At 38.0% G+C, this 23,340-nt stretch overlaps 1 protein-coding gene across 12 annotated transcripts in view; it reads left to right on the forward strand.

Annotated features, from left to right (window-relative positions):
- The window catches only part of LOC107728401 (discs large homolog 1-like protein), a 126,480-nt gene that overhangs the window by 68,455 nt on the left and 34,685 nt on the right, over positions 1-23,340 (forward strand). For 4 of the 12 annotated variants that reach the window (XR_001638469.1, XM_016538543.1, XM_016538545.1 and 1 more), the window contains 3 exons: positions 3,386-3,502; positions 19,939-20,037; positions 20,596-20,649. Coding sequence is in view for 11 of the 12 variants with exons in the window: in XM_016538543.1 (XP_016394029.1) it covers positions 3,386-3,502; positions 19,939-20,037; positions 20,596-20,649 (270 nt within the window). In the remaining variant the exon portion in view is untranslated. Of the gene's footprint in view, positions 1-3,385; positions 3,503-14,507; positions 14,896-19,938; positions 20,038-20,344; positions 20,446-20,595; positions 20,650-23,340 lie in introns of those variants that run through there. The other 8 variants (XM_016538546.1, XM_016538548.1, XM_016538544.1 and 5 more) reach the window with 7 other exon arrangements.

Genomic DNA, 23,340 nt, shown 5'->3' on the forward strand with positions numbered 1-23,340 from the left:
GTGCAGCTCGCTTATAGACAGACGCGATGTGGTGATTTGAAGACATTTGCGTATTTTGAGAGAGAAAGAGAGAGCGCGTGCGCGAGTGGTGACTTACGAACTTACGGTTTAATAGTGGTGTTTGTGAAATTACGTCTCAAACGAGGTTTTCAAATTATTTAAAGTTATTTAATGAAGAAATATGAAGGTGAGTACCTCACCTTCAGCATTATAGTTATTTCACCCGTGCCGGAGAGAGACTGAGACGGTGCTGCTGCATGTCGTGCCAAACCTCTCACGGCAGCGTCATCAGCTTGAGATCGTTTTTTTGAGATCTGCCTTTTTAGAGACCGCCGATCAATCATCCCAACGTGATTATCGGCCGATAGTGATCGGTAGCCGATCAATCGGAGCACCCCTAGTCCATTTAGGTTAAAGGCTGACATTCTGTCCCAAGAATCTTTTCATAAATTAATGGATTTGTCTTCATGGTCCTCATAATTGCCATTTGGGAGTAATGTTTCCATTATGGTGATTTTTTTATATATATATGTGTGTGTGTATTAGAGGTCGACCGATTGATTTTACCGATAGCAAGGTTGGACCACACTAGCCAAAAACAGATTAATCAACCTATAGTTTTTAAAATGGATACTGAATGAAAACTAAATAGTGCTGAGCTTTACTTAAAAAAAAAAACAAAAAAAAAACATGCTTTTTAAATAGAATAAAAATATTAATATGAAATAATAATTATAAATACTGCTACTTCTACATAAATCATATCATTTATCATTTCATATAAATTCAAACAGTCATGCTTAAAAATGGCCATGTTTAAACATCTACACAAAGGCCATAGCACTGAAATTACATACATATGTATATTTTATTTTATGTAAACTCTCACTCTTTGCTTTTATTTTGGAGCGCTTGATGGTCATTCAATCAAAATAACAAAAAGCACACTGGACAAAAAAACTTTTTGGGGCCAGGGACCGCTTACAGCGGAGAAAAATTTCCAAGGACCCCTTCATAATTATAACTGTGATTTAAGTATATGCTTACTGCAGTGTGTACTCTCAGATGCCATTGGAACTTACGGTTTAATTTTTCTGGACTCTGTTTCAACGGTTAAATTAAATTGTAGTAATCTAAAAGCACATCTAATTAATTGAAATAATAAAACTTATAAAATGTAACAACAATTTATTTATTTGTACAATAATAGGGCCCTATGAAATGCTATTTATCTATTTATTTGTTCATTCATTCAAGAAATTCTGTGTTGCCTGTTTTAATGTTTTTCTATGTGTATGATTTAATACAAATTTATTATCAAAAACGGTGGTAATAAGATGAAGGCGTCAAAACATTAACTTTCAAAATATAATCAAATTAAAATGTAACTATTACTTACATTTTTTTGCCAACAAAGTGCTGCACAACATAGGTTTACTGTTAAAACTTAAGTCTTTCCCCGCTATTGACGAGTTATCTCGTCTTTTACAAGAAAACGCTTCCCGCCAAAGATAAGTTTTTACGGCTTTTCGTGTTTTCACTGTTATACACTCGGGGGCGCTATTACGCATCTTCTGAACAAGTACAAAACCTCCCAAACAAAAACACACATGAGATGGAGAAACTAGTGATCTCTTATGTAAACCGATGCATATGAAAAATAATGCGATCATCAGCAATAGACAGCATGTAAATGAAAACTGCATAAAGTTACAGAGTAAAATGTTGATCCAGGAAGTGGCATATGTCTGTGCAAGCTTTGGAGGTATTGATGGAAGCGATTTACTGGATTATGCTTTGATAATCGTACTGAATATTATCCAGATGTAATTTTTGATAAAAATGTGATTTTCTCACCTTTTTGGTCAAAATAATGCATTTTTTATGAAACCTACCCATATTCAAGTGTTGATAAAAAAAAAAAAAATGCATTAAGCTAGAATAAAACAGATTTTTTTTTGTTTAAAAGTAGAGGCTCTGATCTTTATTTTGGTGTATTGCATATTCAAATATTCATACAGCAAAATATACTGGAGGCCATCAAATTTTAGTGAAAACCATCAAAATCGCTGGCGGTGGCTCGCAACTTTTTTCAAAAATGCTGGCGGGGAAAGAGTTATACATGGAAGAAGAATTGTGTGATTATTTCTATAGAAATATTATTATTATTTTTATTACTTTGAGGCGTACATTCTATTGTACAATAGTAATATGTTTCTGTCAAAATTTCTTCAGCTTAAACCGGACTTTTATTTTGACAAGTTGTCGTGAAGACCTTTGTGTTTCTGTGTGTGTGTGTGTGTGTATGATATGACAATAGTTTTCTCAAAGGAAATGGTGAATTGCTGGTGAAGTGACTCTCACAGCAGTTCTAAAAATAAAGTTCATGTGTTTATATCCTCATATAGTGAGACAACAGAAGCGGGAAACACCATGAGCGCAACGCGTGCTTCAGTATGTGTGTAGAACATGAAATTGCGGCTCAGAGACGAAACTCAGAGACGCGCAGAGCATGCAGACTTTATTATATGCGCTTTAATATATACATACAATCCTTATAGCGATTTCATTAAGACTACAGCGCTACTTTAGATTTTATCATTCAAGATTTGCCAAATTCCGCGACATTCTGCGTTATATAGAAAATTCTATTTGAATGATTGGATTCTGCGATTTCCCTCCGCATTTTCCACATCGCGAAAATCATACAGACCTAAAATTATTTTGCGGACCCCCTGGCTATGAGTCACGGACCACCAGTTTGAGAACCCCTGCACTAGAGGAATGAACAAAGTACACACCATTTCATTGTCTGTTTTAAATCCGCGTCTGAATTGTCCCGCTCTGTGCAGCACGCAGCCTCACGAGTCAAAACAAATAGCACGAGACGTCAGTGATTCTGCCTCTAGAGGACGCTCTTGTACTTTCTAATGACAGCGGACCCTTCTCAGCCACTCCAACAACGGACGCAACCCGGAAAAACTATCGGTATGGATTTTTGCCGATAGTTCCAGCAATCAACTATTGGTGCCGATTAATCGTCAAAACGGATCAATCGGTCAACCTCTAAATATATATGGTCTGTGTTTCATCAAATTAAGCATCCTTATCATACCACTCTCTGTTTTGGTGACTCTCTGGCTTTGTCTCAAAACCTAGTGAGCTTGCCTAGCTTAGGGACTGCATTTTTGGGTATCATAGGTCATTCAAACATGCATATGATGCCCCAAAATTCTGTCAAGGTGAACATTCCCTAGCTCTAGATCCTTACTCCTCATTTTGTTCTGTTGTCTGTCTCTCTTTATAATCTTCTCATGATGAGAATTGTAGGCACTTTCAATTTAAGCTTGTATTGTAATACAGTGAGTTCAATGCCCCTCTGTAGGTTGAGTCGCTGGAATGCATCTTCGATGGGCCATCCACTGTAGTGAATGAGGAGAGTCCTCCGCCTCCTACTACTCCCCTCTCCAACCCGTACCCTCAAAGTCCTGTGACCGTCCAGGTAACAGTTTCCCGTCTGACTTGGCAAACATCTTTATGTGCTTCTGATGTAATACCTGCAGCTTGCCAATTCTGTCTTTGTCATATGGCTGTCATGTGCGGACTGGTGTAGGTCATCTCCATGTGATCAGCGTGACTGGTCGATGCAGCTTTTCATTGTTTCATGATGATTTGCATACATTTTATCAAACAGGCTTAATGGTGACACTAGAGGGTACAGTGCAGATCTTGCATTGTACCTCTCATTGTCTTTCCTATTTGTATTTATGCAATATTTAATTTTGATAGGTGCATGAGCCTGCTAGAATCTACACGTGTGGGTTCTAGTTAAAATGATAGACTTGTGTTTTTAAATGCAACAGTTGTTTGGCTATATATGTTGCAAGCAATAGCTTTGCTGTTGCATTCGTTATCTGTTGGTGCATGCCGTCATGCATGGAAGCACCTTTGCTTCCACAGAGCATGGCCAATGTTTTTTCCAGCTTTTTCAGATTTCAATTAAAAACTGATTACTGCATGAAATGGTCATTATATAAGATGAATAGCAAATTCCTCGTTGACTCTTGTTTTTGACTGACTTATCTGGTCTCGGGATTTATAAGGTGGAAGTGCTTATTCAGGCCTGAAAACAATTAGCATTTTATTGCCGCACACATCTAAGAATGAGGTGTTGGTATGGGTTTGAGGTGAGCCTGTGTCCTTCAGTCACTTTTCTCATACAAATCATGAGCCTTGAGCTGCCTCCCATTTCCCGTCAGTGACGTCAGTCCTGATATATCTCCCCATGTGGCAAAATTGAATGGCTTGATCGCACATTCAAGAAAGCATCAGGAGAGCACGACGAATGCGAAGAGGTCAAGGTGCCATAGCGCCGTCCCCTACAACCCAGGAATTTCCACAGGCACAGGGAAGGATGTTACCCTGCTTCATCTCCAAGACAACTTGAGGAAAAAGGGGAAAACATCGTCTTCTCATTTATCACAGTGTAGCAAATAGACACTGCAGCCAGAGAGGCACAGCATTGGAGTAACGTCTGCATCGCAAGCCTGTGGACTAATTTCTTTCAGGCAATCAGAGAGGAGCGCAGTCAGTGCTAGCCTAGTCAAGCACCCAGTTTCACTCTCTCAGCTTCCTGCTGACTCATTTTGATCTGAAAGAGACGAACACAAGCACCTGCAGCCGTCTGCACTGCGCTCACATCCCACCACTGCACAGCCGCGATCGCATCAGTGTGCCAGGAACTGCATCAGCCACAGGAGTGAGAGATAGAGAGAAGGTGAAACGAGTATTATTACAGGGGGCTGCACCGATTGTGAAGCGCTTTATTTCTGCAGCAGTTTGTGTGCGTCAGGCAGCCTGTTTTTTTTTTCTCCTGCCCTACGTTCTGCTCTTTATAGGTACCTGCACCGTATTTTTTTGGCGCCGGCACGCACTATGTGCAGAAATTGGTTTTGAGATGCCGGCGTAAGAAGAGGTGGAGGGGGGCAGGTCAGAGTCAAGAAACGAGTTCTATTTCACCGGAGCGTGAACCCCACACACGAACACTCCAGCCTTAGCCCACAATGCTCAACACAGTGTGGTATGCTAAAAAGATGGGTCGCCGGATCATGGGTACCCTAAGGAGAACCAAGAGGCGACATCTGCACTTGTTGGTAGGTCTGGAACTCCGCAACAAGAAAATGCTGCGTGTCAATCACTGCAGTGAATACAGAACTTGCTCTCGGTAAAGCAAATGATGAATGCTTCAACTTAGTTTTCGATGTTGACATAAGTTACTTGATTTGCTATGTATAAAACAATTTATTGTGCATCATTTGCAGTGGCATTAATCAGATTCATAACAAGTAAAATGTCCTTCCACTCAAAAGACAGTATAGACGATATAATCATGCCTAAGATTGCGAAGCTAGGTGCATTAACAAAGCAGAGGTGCGTAATTTTTTTGTTAATACGTCATGGAGTCTGAAAGGCACTGATTGACTGACTGTCTCGTAAGGCCATATTAAAGTCATTTGTTTTGTTGTGTGAAATATGAGTATTGTTCTGCATTACATTGTGGCAGTAACCTGCATGAGTGTGTGATGTCTGGCACGTCATTGTGTTTGTTGAGAAAATGTGAAAGCACATATCTCTTCCCTCTGCTGCCTGGCAACCTGCGTGCCTCTGTCATGCAGCAGTGCTTGCAGTGTCTTACACACACACACACACACATACACACACACACACACGGTGTGCGCTGCACAAAGCATGTACGTTACAGATGTGAATGGCAGCGATGCTTTGCCACTGATCCGATCATGGTTTTTGAACACATTGGAATGCTTAAGCTCATTTAACTGTTCAGATGTACTGTTATGGTCCCTAGTCACCAAATGATGCATGTAATTTGTTATCAAAGGCATGTTACATGTTTAAATACCCATGATAGCTTGGGCTGTACCTATTGCTAGGTTGTTGGAAGGCGCTGTTTGCTTGTTTTTGTGTACATACATTCCAGTCCCTATCAAGACACAAAATACTTTGCAATTGGCCTCTTTACATTTTAATCATTTAAATCATGTAACTGCTACATTATCTGGATAAAACCCTGCAGATAACAAGTCATTGTTCAAGTTGAAGACGTCAGTAAATGTAACCTTAATGGGATTCCAAAAAGGGTAGATTAAACATGTTTCATTTACGAAAAGAGTAATAAACAATCCAAGTGTTTGGCTGTCCACAGATGTTCTGTTAGCATTAGGCCTCTGTGGAATCTGCACACAGAATTCCTCTGAAAACTCAACAAATATCCACATATTTGTGGCGTTAAGGGCTGGTCATCGGTACAGATTTCCCTAGTCGTTCCTAGTCATTCTGATTTATAAGCTCTCTGTTTGATATAATTTTATTTAATTGAGATTCATTGGGAATATTGCAGTTTTCTTTATGTTAATTATGTAAACTATTTAGAGAAATGTAGCATAAGTGTAGCACAGGGCCGGACTGGGACGCAATTTCAGGCCGGGAAATCTCACACTCATCTAGGCCACACAGAAAAAAGAGGCCAAAATGGTACCTTTTGGGGTACAACAGCTTGTCACTGGAACTCTTAAAAAAACTTAAAAGAAGAAGGATCTTTTTGTACCTTTTTTTTTTTACCCCAATATATATTAGTATACCTTATAGTAATTTGTACACATAAGTTACTAATATGTACCTATTAGGGGTAAAAAAAACAACAAAAAAAAGACATTTTTTTAAGGGTACTGCTCCAGTGACAAGCTGTTGCCCAAAAGGTACAATTTTGGCCCCTTTTTTCTGTATATAGCCTATACACTGTATATAGCCTACAAATTCTGAAACCACAGATAACCCTATTATTTAAATGGCTATCACATAAAAAATTTCTAAATCCTTAGTCTGGGTTAAGGGTTGTCTCTTGAACTGCACCTTCACTTCCCTTTTCCTTTTCTTCATTTTCTCCAATATCTCTGTATCTCCATTTTTTTCTAGTACCTATCACTTCTTCACCAGCAGGTCTACTGTTAGGATTAGAACTGTGTCCTTCTTGTTGCAAAATGACCACCTCATTGCAATTTGTTATCACAGAATGTTATTTATCTTAAAATGACTTAAAGGGTCATGAAACCCCCTGTTTCAGCACTAGTTAGTTCTCTCCACAGTTTTAAAAAACGCTAAAAAAGTGGGCATGGTGCGCTGCGAGTGGAGGGGGAAGAGGTGAGACAGACAACACACACAGCTTTGCTTTCAGACAGTTTCATTTCGCTCCCATCGAGTTAAAAGCACAAATAAATGCACAGCCATTTGCACTCTGCATCGGAAACATATATGAATGCGCTGTTGCACCTCTGATAACTTTTAAGGCTCATTCTGCGGCATTTATATAAGCCTTTTTACAGGTTGTGTCACGGAGCTGTAAAAACGGTTACACTCACTAAGTGAATGAATCGCGTTTGTGCCGAACTCTTATTACAAAGCAAAAACAAACACTCTCCTTCGATCCATGAACGTTTCTCTCAGTTAATGTGCGCGATCTCACAGTCTGAAGCGTCTGTCATAGCAAATCAACACATGCTGTTGTGAATTATTAAGCGAAGCGTCTTCTCATTGGATAAGAACACGCAGTCTCATGAATAATTTAATAGACACCGATGCGTCATCGATGTACTGAATTGTGACGTCAACACAATGTAGATTTTAAACCCGGAAGATGAAAAAGGCTTAAAATTAACCGTTTTTCTCCAACAGTTAAAATTATCGGATGCTAACATTGTCATTGTCTATGATGTACAACACAAACTCCTCTGCTAAATTCTCAGAAAAAGTAATCTGGGGTTTCATGACCCTTTAAATTGTACAAACCTATGTTTCATACAAACATATCAAAACACATTTTCTAAAGTGGCAAAATGTCTAAATCAGTACAATATCTTCCTTGAAAAATCCTAATACTAAACACACTATAACATTATTAGGCTGTGAAATGTTTGTGTTGCTGTCTGCTCAAACTTCCTCCCTTCCTATACAATAAATCCATGTGCACATCTGTCTGCTAAATTTATTAATGTAACTTTCCAATCGATAATGATGTCCTTTAGTACAGTATTCTGAATGATTATAATAATAGGGTGCCCCTGATAGCCTAACAGGTGCTAGCAGTTTAATACTCAACTAGGTTAATAAAGACAAAACTGCAGTAGCGTATTTAGGCCTACAGCTGAAACTGACCTGCACTTGAAGTCCTGAACAGTAATTTCGCTACATTTCACTGCTTCTTCTGGCCACTTCCTCTCCTTCATCGAGTCCCACGCATCGGTTCTGTTCAGAACCATTTCAAGGAAGCGGCAGAACAGACGTGAAGCGCCGCACTGCCAGTCAAGACCGATTTATGATTTATTATCGAATGACAAAATCGGAAATTAGCACTTTAGTATCAGGCTTTAGTATCACATTGAGAAGGCAAAAATATAAAATATTATTATTAATAACAACAACAACAAAAAAAAGGGGCAGCGGGCCAAATCAGCCGCCAGGCCACCGGGAATTCGCCCGTGCTCCCGATGGCCAGTCCGGGCCTGGTGTAGCATTTCCAATAACCGGTAACTTTATTTACTTATAAATAATAATTTGTAAAAGTTTTTTTTTTTTTTGGAGCCATTGCCTTGTTCTCGGCGCTTCGAGTGACACATGTCAGAGTCCCGGCTTGTGGTCCTTTCAACAGTCCTCTCAAATAAAGGAAAAAAGAACCAAAAATATAATTTAAAAAATTTGTTATTAATATATTAGAAATCAGTCATTCATTTTGAAAAAATCAAACTTCACTGGTCACATAGCATGTTTTGATTCACTAAAAAAAGAAACTGCTCATAACAGTTATTTATTCATAAATCAGAAAACAATGATCATGTTCCATATTTGTTTTTGCATGCAGTGCACAAGGAAAACATGTAGAAAGATATATCTTATTATAGATGAATGCAGATTTTTAAAACGCAACAAAAAGTCTGCAGATTTTTCTGGTGGAATCATGCATCCAGTTAATACCTGAAAAATGTTGTCCTTCAAAATGCTGTCCTCAATTAAGGAGCTTTGATAGAGAAGCTACAGAGAGGCTGCTGAAAATCTGAATATATACAATAAGGAATAATGAACACTCGGGTGATCTCATGATGATATAATGTGATCTCAAATGAAAAAAAAGGCATTAAAATTGAATTAAAGCTTTTATAAGCAGATAAAATTATATTGTCACATTGTCATAATTTTTATTACTGTAAATATTTCAGCTCTTCAGGACCTACATTAGACCATGCATTTATTTGAGTTGGGAACCGGTTAATTATTTTTGTGAATTAATAGTTTATGGATTGAGTTTCGCTTTTGATAAAAGAAATTTCATGGGTCACAGTTGTGGACAAGGTTGTCATTAGCAGCAGTTCTTTCATGTTTCCTGAACAGAACAGGCTTTTATCAGACACCGACTCAAGAGAAAAGGTGGTGACAGGAATAGCCAAGACAACATCTATGGATCCTGACTCTGCTGTCAACATCTATTGAGAAGCTGACCAGCAGTCTGACCCTGTCAATAGCCAGCCTAATTTGTGTTCCATTGTGTGACCTATGGAAGATTTGAAAACTGATATCCAATGTCAGTTGCCCATTCTCGCTGTAAAAAGAGTCAGTCGGTACCTTCATGCAGTAGCTGTTACAGTTGCACCAACCCATGCTTTTTGTTATCTCGTTATTTTACTCGTAACATGTTAACCTAGTTAGATCCATCCGTTACTACCACCGATGTGGATTTTCCATGCTGCTCAGTGCTGCAGCATACTGGTCTAAATGTCAGTTAGCAAGGTGACCGGCTTGGTTCTAAGAGGCGGCTCTAAATGGGTTTGGCTGGCATCTCATTAGACATGCACACAGTGTATTCAGAGGTAATTTGGAATGTTTTATTGATGTCCTGCCATATGTATTGGCAATCTTATCAGAGGGAGGAGCTTTAGCATTGTTGTTTGGGATGCCATCTTACCCTCTAGATCAATAGTTAAAGCTAAATCCAGACAAGACAATTCTTCAGTATAATTCAGTGGTGTTTATGTGCAAAGGGTTTATCTGATTACATGAGGGCATGCAAGACTATCACAGTGCTCGAGCCAGCATGGTGTTGACACGCGAATGATAATGTTTTCGTACCATCCAGTCCCTGCTGTAGGCTCTAGTGAACTAATGAATATGTCAACAGATGAAGCCGAAGAGTGTGTTTACTGTGGCTTCTGGTGCAAAACAGGGGACCGGAACCTGCATGGGAAATCCTGCTGGCTCTCTTAGATGTGTGAGCAGTTGCCATGGCTTTAAGCTCCCAAGGGAGTGGAGGCAGAGCCTGGTGACAAAATCAGCCAACTCATCCGGCACCTGTGGCACATCTACGAAACTGTTGTATGCAAGAGGCATCTTCTGAGGTCAGGCACTGCATCCACGTCAAATGGTTATCCAACTGATCCGGACCTGGAGAATACCTTTCAAAAAATAGATATATTTTTGGTCTAGGTATTGACAAATACTTCTACACTTTTGATAATATGGGAAAGCCTTTTTGGAAGACTGGAGATTGAACGTCATTTCAGAATGAAGCATGTTTGAGTCCAGTTTTCACTTGGCCTCAGTTTTTTTATGCTCGGAAGCATTGTTGATTGGGCAGAGTGACATTCCCATTTGGACTTGGACAGGCAGCTGTTAATCATCTGATGGCCTTCAAATTTACTGTCTTGGAAGCACTCTGAATTGCACAGATGGTTTCAGTGGAACGAAGTAGTGCCAACTCGTAATTTGTCCAGCGACTGATCGCCATCTTTGAGTTTGTATCCCCAGCATCTTGAGGCTAAAAAACAGCAGCTAGCTTTGTGTACAAAAAAAATTTACTTTCTTCTCTTTACTTCATTCTCTCTGGTGCGTCTGAATAGAAGCAGTGTTGGATGGTTGTTGCTGTTTCACGGAGTAGGTCTTGGACAGAATGGAGTTTCTAGGTTCATGACTACACGGCACACTTGAGGCTTTGTCCTGATGAAATCCCCGATATGTCCGGCACAGGAAGCCACTCTCATAATTAAGGAAGTTGTTTGGAAAAGCTCTTAGACTTTGGCTAGATTTGTTTTCCTGTCTTTGTCATCGACACGCTCCTGAGAAGTGACTGGCGTGCATCCATAGAGCATTTGCAGTGATGAACTACATCTTCGGTGGAAACACCCTATACTCCAGGGGAAGTCGAGGCAGCAGCACCAGTTCAGCCCATGGTGGCTCATCTGGACCCAAGTTCAGACAGTGCTCCATACGTATTTCCTCTGAGGAGACTGCAAAACAGACGCCGTCCCGTTGGCGCCGTGTTCTCGCTACCCTCACCCGCCTCGATACCTTCACTGATTGCATCGTATCAAGGACAAGTCAGGTAAGTTCTGCAGGCTCATGCAGAGGTGCCATTGGACAGAGACTCGTATGTGGCAATGACAAGTTCTCTCTGTCAAATAAACATGCTACGCATGTGCATTTCAGTGTTTACTGCCAATCTACGGTTTTCAGTCATGGTTGTTACAGTTGAGCTAACAGTTTTTGTTTTGCATGATTTTTTAAAATTCTTAAAAATACTTAAATATCAAAATATCGTTGTTATGAAAATTGCTTAGTTTCATCGCATGGATTCATGGATAGAAGTCCGAGCTCTGCAGTATAACAGTGACTTTGAAGCAAATGAGGCTCCACTTTGCAGCACTTATGGTTGCAGTGGAGAATGTTAGTTGTCAGCTGACATGCTGTATGATTAGTTATCCTAATAATTGTCTTTAATCAGTGAGCTTTACTTTATTCTGTGTGATCAGCACATATGCTAATATGCACAAATAATGCCACTACATGTGGTAGCAGACTTTCTTGCCCAAACTCTTGTTCCTTCGTAATTGTAATCAGCTGAAAATGACTTGATATAATAGCAGCAGTTCAGCTGAAGGTCAGAGAGATAAATGAACAGTTGAATCCCCCTTATACAGTCTAAAAGAAACACACACAAGTCTCTGAACATACATGAATATGTAAATATTATGGCATGACTTTCAAGTAACTAATTCATTAATTTCAAATAACTTTTCCGTTAAACTTCTTAGGGGTGGACAAATCTTAAATATTGGTGACCAGAATCTTAAATATTGTTATTTATGTTTATTATTAACTGTGACAGTGTGTGATACACATCATCACCAAATAATGATTAGGGTTGTCACTACAACAAATTGTTATAAATTGATCCCTCATATGATGATATAACAAATTAACAAATAACTTACCAATTTACAACTACAAGTATGTCTAAATTATCTGCACACATACAGCACACTCACATAAAACAATAAACACTAAATATAGCAAATCTCAATTGCTTTATTATTTTTTATCTTTGCCAAACTATAGCCCAGTTCTATTTTTTTTTTTTAAATGTGAACAATTATGCATTTAGGCATTGTGAACATCAACATCAAGAATTTCTCAATAAAACTACTTTGAAACTATATGTATTGTGAAAATGCTTTACAAATAAAGTTGACTTGTGAATCTCATAATAATATTAGTAGTAGTAGCAGCAGCAACAGCAGTACTGTGGTAATAATAAGTTATGAGTAAAAATGTTTAAAAAATATATGAATTAAGGTTTGTTGCATTGTGACATAAAAATCTCATTGTCATACTGTAATTCAAAGTATATTTGTATTTTTATTTTTTAAGTAATTCTAAATAGAAATAAATTAAGTGACAACTATATTTTTTAAAGTATTTTTTATAAAAGTTCAGACACAATGATTTTCATTACTGCATTATAAAATCACAATATAAAAAATAATGTTTTTAGAATAGGTTTGATCTTTAAACTAAACTGATTGATTGCTTTTGATTTTGATTTTGATTTTTATATGACCCAGATATATCTTTGTGATGTTCACCTTAGTGCTATGTCATCTGAAGTGATTTCTAACACAGTCATGATCCTAGCATGTGGGAAACTGTATACTTTATATACTTTGTATGTTCTATTTAAAATGTACAGGAGTTGGTATTATCTGTAGATAGTTGTGATCATCAAAGCAAAATTGTCCAAGAACATTTTTTTGGTTGTGTGGCCAGTAGATGGCACTGGAACTGCATTGCTTCCTGAGGTGAAATGGCTTATTTTGATTTTGATTTTTATATGACCCAGATATATCTTTGTGATGTTCACCTTAATGTTATGTCATAACACAGTCATGATCCTAGCATGTGGGAAACTGTATACTTTATATACTTTGTATGTTCTATTTAAAATGTACAGGAGTTGGTATTATCTGTAGATAGTTGTGATCATCAAAGCAAAATTGTCCAAGAACATATTTTTGGTTGTGTGGCCAGTAGATGGCACTGGAACTGCATTGCTTCCTGAGGTGAAATGGCTTGCTGTACAGTTGATCCAAATCCTGACCACATCCTTGCAATTCTGGATTAAACCCCTCAGCTGCAGCTGAAATAACCAGAAGTTGGTTAAAACATGGTCTGCAGAGAGCCACGGGACACATTATAATCTTAATATTATTATTATTACATATTCTTGAAGATTTAAAAGGTTAAAAGCAGCACTTTTCAAATTATGAATGAATAGATTGGTTTTTCTCTTCTTCGTTCCGAAATCTAATGCTTTGTGTGTGGCACTGTAATATTACATTGTGAAACTGCACTTTAACCTGCTCATTATATTCAAGTTCATCCCAGCTGACATACATACTACTCTAAATGCTGAAGCAGTGGTTGTTAACAGCTTGGTGTACTCACTCATCAATTCAAATCCACTTATAAAATCAGCCTCCAATCCAATCACCCGAGTTGTCATGTCAACGCAGCTATTCTAGGCCATTTATCTATTCATAATATTTAATAATACACTATGGCAAGCCATCTGTCACAAAAGTGGTCATATGCAATATGCTTTAGTTTGTGTGGTGCTTTATATGAATTATTTTCTTTTTGAGTGACCCCAACTGAACAAAAATGAATTTCAAATATCAAAATCTAATAAATAGTCGTTATGATTAAATTATATATAATATTTAGTGCAACCTGACTATGATCACACACAACAGCAATCACAGAAAAGATCCCCCATGCTGACTCAAGGAACGCAAGGAGGTCAGATATTCTTAATTTTGTAGGTGATGAGCTGTTTACTATATGGATCCCCCTCATGCTAGGTTACAGTTGCTCTGTGAGTCTTTGTATGTGAATCGGAGCTCAGCATTGATTATTCATGCCAGGAAAAAGCCACTCCGTGCCTGATGCCTTTGCCCATTGGTGCTCTCTAATTGGTATGATAATGCAAAGAGATGCAGAGAACGCAAGAGGATCATCACGCACGCAAACGTGTGAGAGCCTATGCTGAATTTCCCGCCATTTGTTTGTTGCCAAGGCACTGCATCAAAATACAGCAGCCTTCTCATCATCGACCTGGTTGTCCTAAAATTCAACGCCGTCTCCTCACATTTAGCTCACGTGTCGACCATGACGACCTTCTACTCCGGCCATGAGTACGGATGCCGGAGAGCGGACAGCTGTGAGAGGAATGCCTCTCATGTGCGGGTCAACCTCAGGCAGAACCCGCCGTCCACCTCCATCCTCAAGCAATCGCATCTCCAGCAGATGATGACCCAAGAGGGCTCCATCCACCCCATCAGCTACAACTCTTGCACCCTGCCTTTAAATATAGGAAAAACCAGGACCAAGTTTCTCAATTTGCGTGACAGTGTGAAGAAAAGCCCCACTAAGAGCACAGCCAAAGTGAGCGGGCCGGGGGACAGGTTTTCTCTTTGGCCCTCTGTGTCATTTGATAAGGTAAGTTAGAGCAGAGAAAGGAGCAGCTCCACGTTTAGACATTTTTAGATCATTGCCTCAGGATGCTTTTCTGCTTCTTGATGTTATTAAATTGGGTTCCTCCTTTAGACTCATGACTGGTGTGCTCTGTCACGTTTTTGTTGATCTTGATGACTCTGACATATCTCTTTCAGTGGTTGTGTGGAAATTGTGGTCTTCCAGTTGATATTTTTGCTCACTGGTGTCTGTCTTTCATTGACAACACGTGTTGTTTGTCATCCTCTTAGTGTCTCAGAGTGCCTCTGTTTTGTTACTGCATTTCTTTGTGGTTTTCCAGTCCCGCATTCCTTATATTGTCTTAGCTTATTGGATTGCTGTGTAATATATTTTCATCTTTTTTCCTTTTCGAATGTCATTTATTGTCAGGTAGATGCCAAGCTTTGAATCTGCTAATGTGTTAGATTAATTTAGAGCAATTAATCCCACAATTATAGGTCTATAGAGGAGCTTTAAAGTGGGACTCCAGTCAATGCTATTGACAAGCTCTAATTTTAGTTTCTGTGCAGACCACATGTTTGGGGTTTAGGCACCACAACATTTAAAGTACCATCAGTATTGTTTAAAGTCAAGTAAACCCAATGTATGTGTGCTTTTATACACTACTGTTCAAAAATTTTGGGTTGATAAGATTTTTTGAAAGAAGTCTCTTATGCTCTCCAAGGCTGCAATAAAAACAGCAATGTTGTGAAATATTATTACAACTTCAAATAACTTTTCTATTTTAATATATTTTAAAATGACATTTATTCTGTGATGGCAAAGTTGAATTTTCAGCATCCATTGCTTCAGATTTCAGTGTTGCGTGATCCTTCAGAAATGATTCTTATATTGTGATTTAGCGCTGAAATAACATTTATTATTATTCAAAACAGTTTTGCTGCTTAATAAATGTTTGTTTGTTTTTTCGGAAATTGTAATGCATTTTTCCTACTACTTTGATAAATAGAGAGTTCAAAAGAGCAGTATTTATTTGAAATTAGGCCTGGTTGATAAAACGGTGTCGATATTTATCGACGGTACACCTTCTTCGATAACGATATAAAAAATATTCGATATAGGCACGTGCTATGAGTGACGCAGATTGAGTGCTGTGCCTGCCTGTGACGAGGAGATTGTGAATAAAAAATGAATATTAGTCGAATTTAAAATAAACATTTGCATTTGAATGTTAGGAGTGCGTCAGGGAGCGTCAAAAGTGACTCACGAGATGCGGTGATAATGATGTGAGTGACGTTGTTGCATTTTAATGTTTTGTTAGTCTAGCCCACGAGATGCGCCGCTGCTGTGTTATGCATTCAAAATATTAGAGAAATATAGAAGCTCAAAGTGGAGAAGATCTTGATTAGGTGAAAACCGAAATCAAGCCATTTACACAGATGCATATTCAGCGCATTTTTAGACGGACAAATATGACTTGGATAGCTGGCCAATCAGAGCACACCTCGCTTTTTCAGACCGATGAGCTTTGTAAAAATCGACGCGTTTCAGAAAAGCGGGGCATAGAGGAGAAACAATAATGTACAGTATGTGGAAAATAATGTTTTTTTTAACCTTAAACCGCATAAACACATTTCATTACACCAAATACACAAAATACTGTTCTTTTTAGCAGCATCATATGACCCCTTTAAGATCTATTTAATCTGCATATAAAACAGAAATTAGATATTTGTTTAATTTTTATTGTGTTTTACTGTTAAAACAAAAAATATTTGTTGTTTGTCTCAATAAATTGGGTTAATTTAAAAATACAGTGGTTAAATTAAAAAAAAAAATTCTATTGCTCTTTGTTTTAAAAAAGGTTATTAAAAATGTCAATAATTATCGATACCGAACAATATGAAACATTATATCGTTGATACATTTTTTAGCTATATCGCCCAGCCCTATTTGAAATATATTTTTTCTTGCTTTTGATTTGAAGCTGCATTCAAAATCCATTTGGCTCAAAAATCTAAGAGGGCATGTGTCCCATTGGTTTGAATTAAATATTAACACACTGTACCTGTCCAAGCACTAGAGGAGTTACTCCTGAACAATCAGATGTTGTTCTGCTTAAAATGGCATCACTGCTTTCAGATTTGTCCAAAGGAATTCATTGAGTAATTCCAAGCTGTTTTCCATGGTAAAATGTCAGTGTATCTTACTAAGAATTAAAACAGATAAATCCTATATGGCCACACTTCAAAGCCCGACTGAGTGAAATACCTTCAAGTGCCTTCTTTCTAGATGGCTGCAGAGTTAATTGTGAAATCTCTGCATATTGTACATCATTGGCTGAGTATCACCTGTGGTGTGCGAGTGTTGTGTCAGAGAAAGCCAAACTCCTCCAAGCCATTCTCCAGGCTGGATGTCAGAGTGTGACGTGGACTTCTGCCATCATATTGTTACAGTGTGTGTCTTCTCGTACATGAATATGTAACGAAAGCTCATTCCTCTGCTTGTCATCACACAGCTCAGAAAACAAGTAGCACAAGTCTCAGTAACACTCCACAAACTTATACAAGTACACAACTGCAGGCGCTTAGCCAGCAAATGCCTCTTGTAACCTACTTGACATGTGTTCCTCTGGTACTGTGGGGGTAACAAACCTCAGTACTCAAGGTGGCATTACAGTTAACCTCAAATGTCCATGCCAATATTCCACTCATTATAAATATTTTGACAGTTTAACTAACTTTTAACTAACTATTTAAAACTTCCTCTGCCAAGACATGACCTGACCTGAAGATCTGAAAAAGAAATTGATGCTAATTCCTACTATGGCACCCATTGTTGTAACTATGTAACATTGTGTTATGACTTGGGTTCTGATAGGGCAAAAAAATAAAATCTCGATTTTCTTCAGAACGTTTGACTGATTCTCGATTTTTATGATTTTAACTAGTTTTTAACTTGAAAATGTAACTACAGCATGATTCAACATGATTCACTTTTTCTTTATTAACCTTCTAGTTAAAGAAAATTCTATTCCATGTGCACCACACATGAAGTTGTCAACATGATGTAAATGTTAAACAAATCACTTGTTAAATATCTTTGCAGAAAAGATGCATGATGCAACTACAACTACATCTTGTACAAACTTGTCTCATACATATTATTTGTTCAGAAATAATACAAGGAAAATGCTTTAAAAAAATTCTCAAAAGTCAAGGTAATTCAAATTCAAAATGACTGAAGGCATAACAGACTAACTATAAATGTTCTGTAAAAACAACAGCAGCTTTCTGTCTGTCACCGTGATGCAAACATGAAATATCAGACATACAGTAGTAGTTCTTTACTATCAGGCTAAAGTTAGCATTTTCCAAGATCTCCTATTGTACCTTTAACTATAAATGTTCTGTAAAAACAATGAACAGTGGCTTTCAGCCTGTCACCATGATGCAAACATGAGATATCATACCTACAGTAGTAGTTAATTACAGGTTTTTATTCGATTGCACTGCTTTTCCATAGTTTTTTCTATGTAAACATGGGTGCGTTTGACTGTTGAGCTCGCGTCTCTTGCAGCATCTCATGCATGAAACAGCATTCTAAAAACGCGGCACTCAATTTAAAAGAAGTTCAACTCCCATCTTCCTGCATTTTTTTCCTATTTCACTGCCTGCGTCGCATCTTTGTCAACACAAAAGTGCATTCTGTGTGAATGGCACCCAGTGATATATTCTACTTATGGTTCTTCACAGAGCGGGTCACATGTGAGCGGTTAATCATGTGCGCCGACATGCGGTTGGGTCATTCTTTTCTCTTTACTGTTAACATTAGCATATTGTCAGTGTCTAATTTTAACGTTTGGTAATATTTCTATTCTATTCAATCTATAAAATCTGAAAAATCGCCCAGCCCTAGGTTCTGCTTATGTTGCTAGAAGTGTTTGCGTTTGCATAGAGTAGGTTCCAGTCCTGCAACTTCATCTGCATCTATGTAGGACTAGAAGATTCCATAGCAAAGTACCCCGTGGCTCAACATTAAAACGGATAGTTTACACAAAAATGAAAATTCAGTTATCAATTACTCACCATCATGTCGTTCCAAACTCATAATACTTCTGTTTATCTTTGAAACATAACTTTTTTTTTTGTTGCTTTTATTCACATATAAACATCAATCAGCGCACATATGTATAACAAATCATAGATGGTCAATGGCAGCTCAGCCATTACACATGAGAAACCTCATTGGTTCTTGTGTGTCAAGCCAGCACATTTGTACTTCATCTTGTCATATTTTATGTGCTTTATGTATGTGTGTTGATCTATGTTTATAAATATAAATTAAATCTGTTCATCATGTAAAGTAATTGTGTCTCTTCAGAAGACATAAACTAAACTGCTCAGTTCATATGGGTTACATTTACAATGTCTTCATGAAATTTCTGAAGCGTGAAAGTTTTGGTGGAATGGATGGATAATTGGGTGAACTATCCCTTTGTTTCCTTTGCAAATTTTCTTCATACAAATATTTTTGTTGCAATATATAACAAATTTGTAACAAGCTGAAAAATATGAATATGTAACCCTATAAAAACTGAAGCACTAGAGTGACTTTACATGTTTTACAGCTTAGTTGATTATATCAGGAGCGTTTGTGGTGCTGCTGTGCAGAAAAGCAGTTTCTAGAGACCCATGTAGCTTTCACAAAGAAAAATCCTGACAGTAACATTAATGCTATCCTGTGGAAGTCACAGTGCGCAGGCGCGATACAGATATATGCAGCCACAGTTTGTCTTCATAACTGTACCATGTGCAGCTGTGTGGATTATGGTCCCGTTCTCATTCACATGCTCATTTTCATTCTCTCCTTGTCTGAATTCTTCAGTAATCACAAACGGAGCGTCTTGCAGCTCCCCATTGTGACCCCATTTGCTTCAATCTCGCTCACACACTCCTACAGACACCCCTCGTGGTGATTCCAATGCAGTGCTGTGCAATGTTATGTTGTTGTGTGTGTATATATATATATGTGACCTGACCTCTCCCCTTCCATGCTATTGTTCAGCAGACAGATGCTGTCCCACCCTCCACTCTCATAATCCCTGTGATCCCAATCTCCACTGTCCCTGCGGAGCCCGCTGTCATCTCTTCATCAACGTCACAGGTCTTTTTTTCTTTATCTATTTTCCCTCTACACCCCCTCCCTACCTTATTATTTTGCTATCTTCCTGTTGGTCATTTTTTCTTGATCCCTGCCATTCCGCTGCTCGTTGATGGGCCTGAAGGATTATCAGCCCCAGAGTCGGGGAAAGTACTACGGCTCCCCTTGACTAATAGCATCTGCGTGTCAACCAGCCGGAGGAAGTGGAAAGCCCCACAGAAAGACAGACAGAGAGATTGAGCAAGCGAGAGAGAGTGGATTTAATTTTAGGCTACTTTTGGCTGGAAATAGCATTCATGCTTCAGCATTGCATGTTCTGCAGTATAAAATGCCTTGTACGTACGTATGCTGGCAGCACTGTGTTAATCTGGTGTGAGTGCCAGTGGTAGTATTTGTAGCGTCATGTGGAGAGTAAGTGAATATATCTTTGATATATAGAATGATGCTTAACATGGCTTTTCCTAGTTACCTCATCTGCTGAACACAACGAATGGAATGGAAATAAATGGAATGGGAAATGTGCTGAAATCAATCCTTTAACTGGACTGTTTTCTCTTGCAGGCAAATCCTTCCCCTGTCGTGGTAAATACAGAGAGCTTGGATTCAGCTCCATATGTAAGTGTCCTTTTCACTTGTTTACACTTCAGTTTTTACTTTTTGGAATTCAGAATTCCCTCAGAGCATTTTATAGCTGTTATTGTCAAGTTACTTTAGGTCAGTGATCCTCAAATCTGGCTCGCGAGATCCACTTTCCAGCAGAGTTTAGCTCCAACCCCATAATCAAACAAACCTACCTGTGATTTTCTAATGATCCTGAAGACACTGATTAGCAAACTCAGGTGTGTTTGATTAGGGTAGAGCTAAACTCTGCAGGAAAGTGGATCTCGCGAGCCAGATTTGAGGATCACTGTTTTAGGTGATGCCAGCAGAAAAATGTGCAATAGGGTAACTTTCGTTTTACTTATGTAATGTCATGTATTTTCAAGTGAAACTGGATATTTAACAAAAAAACATATAGGGTGGCACTTTATATATTTGGAGTTGGATTGAGAAAATGGGCATCATGTGCCAGAATGGAGGATAGAATGTGATGCCTAAATACAAGAAGTGTGTTCGACCTGAGGCTGCACACACCGATCGGTGTATGACATCAAAGTACCGCGAGAGCTATTTAAAATCATAAGGAGTCGTCTGCACTTTAATCACTCTCACTGCACTTTGATGTCATACACAGATCTGTCTGTCCAGCGCAACTTTAAGTTGAACACACCTTAAGTCTAAATACACTAAAATGTGCAAAAATTATACCTTTAGGGGCAACAGCTTGTCACTGGGTCAGTATCATCAAAGGGGACATCTTTGTACCTCATTTACTCCAATAAGGTTCATAGTAGTACGCTAAGGGTACATATTAGAATTCCTAGTAGTAAAAACAATTATATTATGAAATATGATTAGAATTTTAAATAACTTTCTGTCGTTTTACTTTAGTACCCTATTTACCCTACTCCAGGGTACTCACATGCGCCTTTTAGGGGTAAATAAGATACAGAGTTGTCCCTTTAAGGGCACTGCCCCAGTGACAAACTGCCTAAAATTAAAATTTTTGCATTTTTTTTTTCCCTGACAGTGTACATATTTGGCTATTGGTTTACATTAGCCTATGTGGCCTAGGTGACTTGAGCAGAAAGTTGCTTCAGAGTCCGAGCAAGTTATTTCATTTTGTTGAAAGATTATGAAGTCAAGTATAGGATAATGTTCACTGGCATCTTAGGTGCTATAAGCATGGAAATGATTGTAAATGTTCATTAAGGAAGTCAATATTTTATTGATGAGATATATTTTCTTCAGTCATGTTTTTCACCGCACTATGTGCTTGTACCAGGGTACCTCTGGAGCTTCGATGTCATGTTAGCGTAGAGTCTGGAATATCATTTCTGAGACCCATTAGTCAAAGCTTGCATTCATTCAGCACTGTACTGAAATGACATCTCTTGGGTTTGTTTTCCGCTTCATTTCCCTTGAGTCTGCCTGTGGAGTATCAAGGTCAGTAGTCTTGATTGTGCCACTCAGGGGCACTATGTCTGTTTTTCTAATCAAGCACCAGGCATTCAACCTTCACTTCAGCCTTTTTGCTGTATCAGGAGTGCCGCAGGTTCTGGCTTAGCATACAGATTCTCACGGGACTCATCGCCGTTTTGTCTTATGTGATTGGGGACTGTAATTGACTCCATGTGGAAATTATGTTGTGAAGGCAAGTGGGGTGAGAATATTGTTTTTATGTTGGCTTGTTTAGAGGAAACTACATTATGTGGGCAGCGTTGAATACTTGAAGATTTATTAGTTACCAAAAGGAATCTGCACACCTAGTCAAAAACTTAAATACGAGTGACACGTTTTGGATATTCTATAGTCTTTGTTATAGTTTACTCACCAGATTATATACATTCCAAAACAAATCATTTTAACTTCATAAAATTGGACAGCCACAGCTTTTTACAAAGATGCATTTATTTGTTACATGATCTTGAAAGCATAACAATTACACTTTTAACAAAATATCATTAATTTGAGTATTTTATATTATGAAATTTGTTATTAGAACTGAAACCTGGCAAACATGTTTGAATGAAAATGAATGCATATTTGTCATATTAAACAAAATGAAGAAAATTATGGACTAGTGGTGGTGCTTAATTTGGTGGTGGTGTCATAGGTAATTAGTATTCACAGGTAAAACATAGTATAACATAGGTAAAAAAATTCTTGGCCGAAACCGAACAAAATGAAACACTGAGCCGAAGGCCAAATACTGAATACTAAATGAGTTTTTTCCCCCGTGTATTTTGCCAAATTTTTTTTCACCATTGCATAAATTAAATAGCCAAAATTTGCTTTTTACTGTTTTGTCTTGCTTTTCAAAGAAAAAAAAAATCAATTACAAAACAACAATTTAAAAATATTTAACACTGAACATTTTTAACATTCTAGCAGACACTATACCAACAAAGCACAATTTAACTTAAAATTAATAAGTTAGAAAAATTTTATTTTTTGGCCATCAGACCCCCTTCTTGAATCAGGCATGTATTACTGTACAATTAAAAGCAGCCTTGCTGAGAAGAGACTTCTTTTAAAACATTAGAAAATATTACAGATCCTATTTTGAACACTTTGTGTGAATGTTATAATAAATGTACTAACAGAGCTGTTGTAATGATAATTATCATTATTATTGTCTTACTTTTTATTTTATTTTACAGAACAACAGTAAAATTACAATACTAACATGTATGAATGTTGATA

This window comes from Sinocyclocheilus rhinocerous, unplaced genomic scaffold, assembly GCF_001515625.1.
Source record: "Sinocyclocheilus rhinocerous isolate Xijiao unplaced genomic scaffold, SAMN03320098_v1.1 scaffold2382, whole genome shotgun sequence".
Classification (NCBI taxonomy): domain Eukaryota; kingdom Metazoa; phylum Chordata; class Actinopteri; order Cypriniformes; family Cyprinidae; genus Sinocyclocheilus; species Sinocyclocheilus rhinocerous.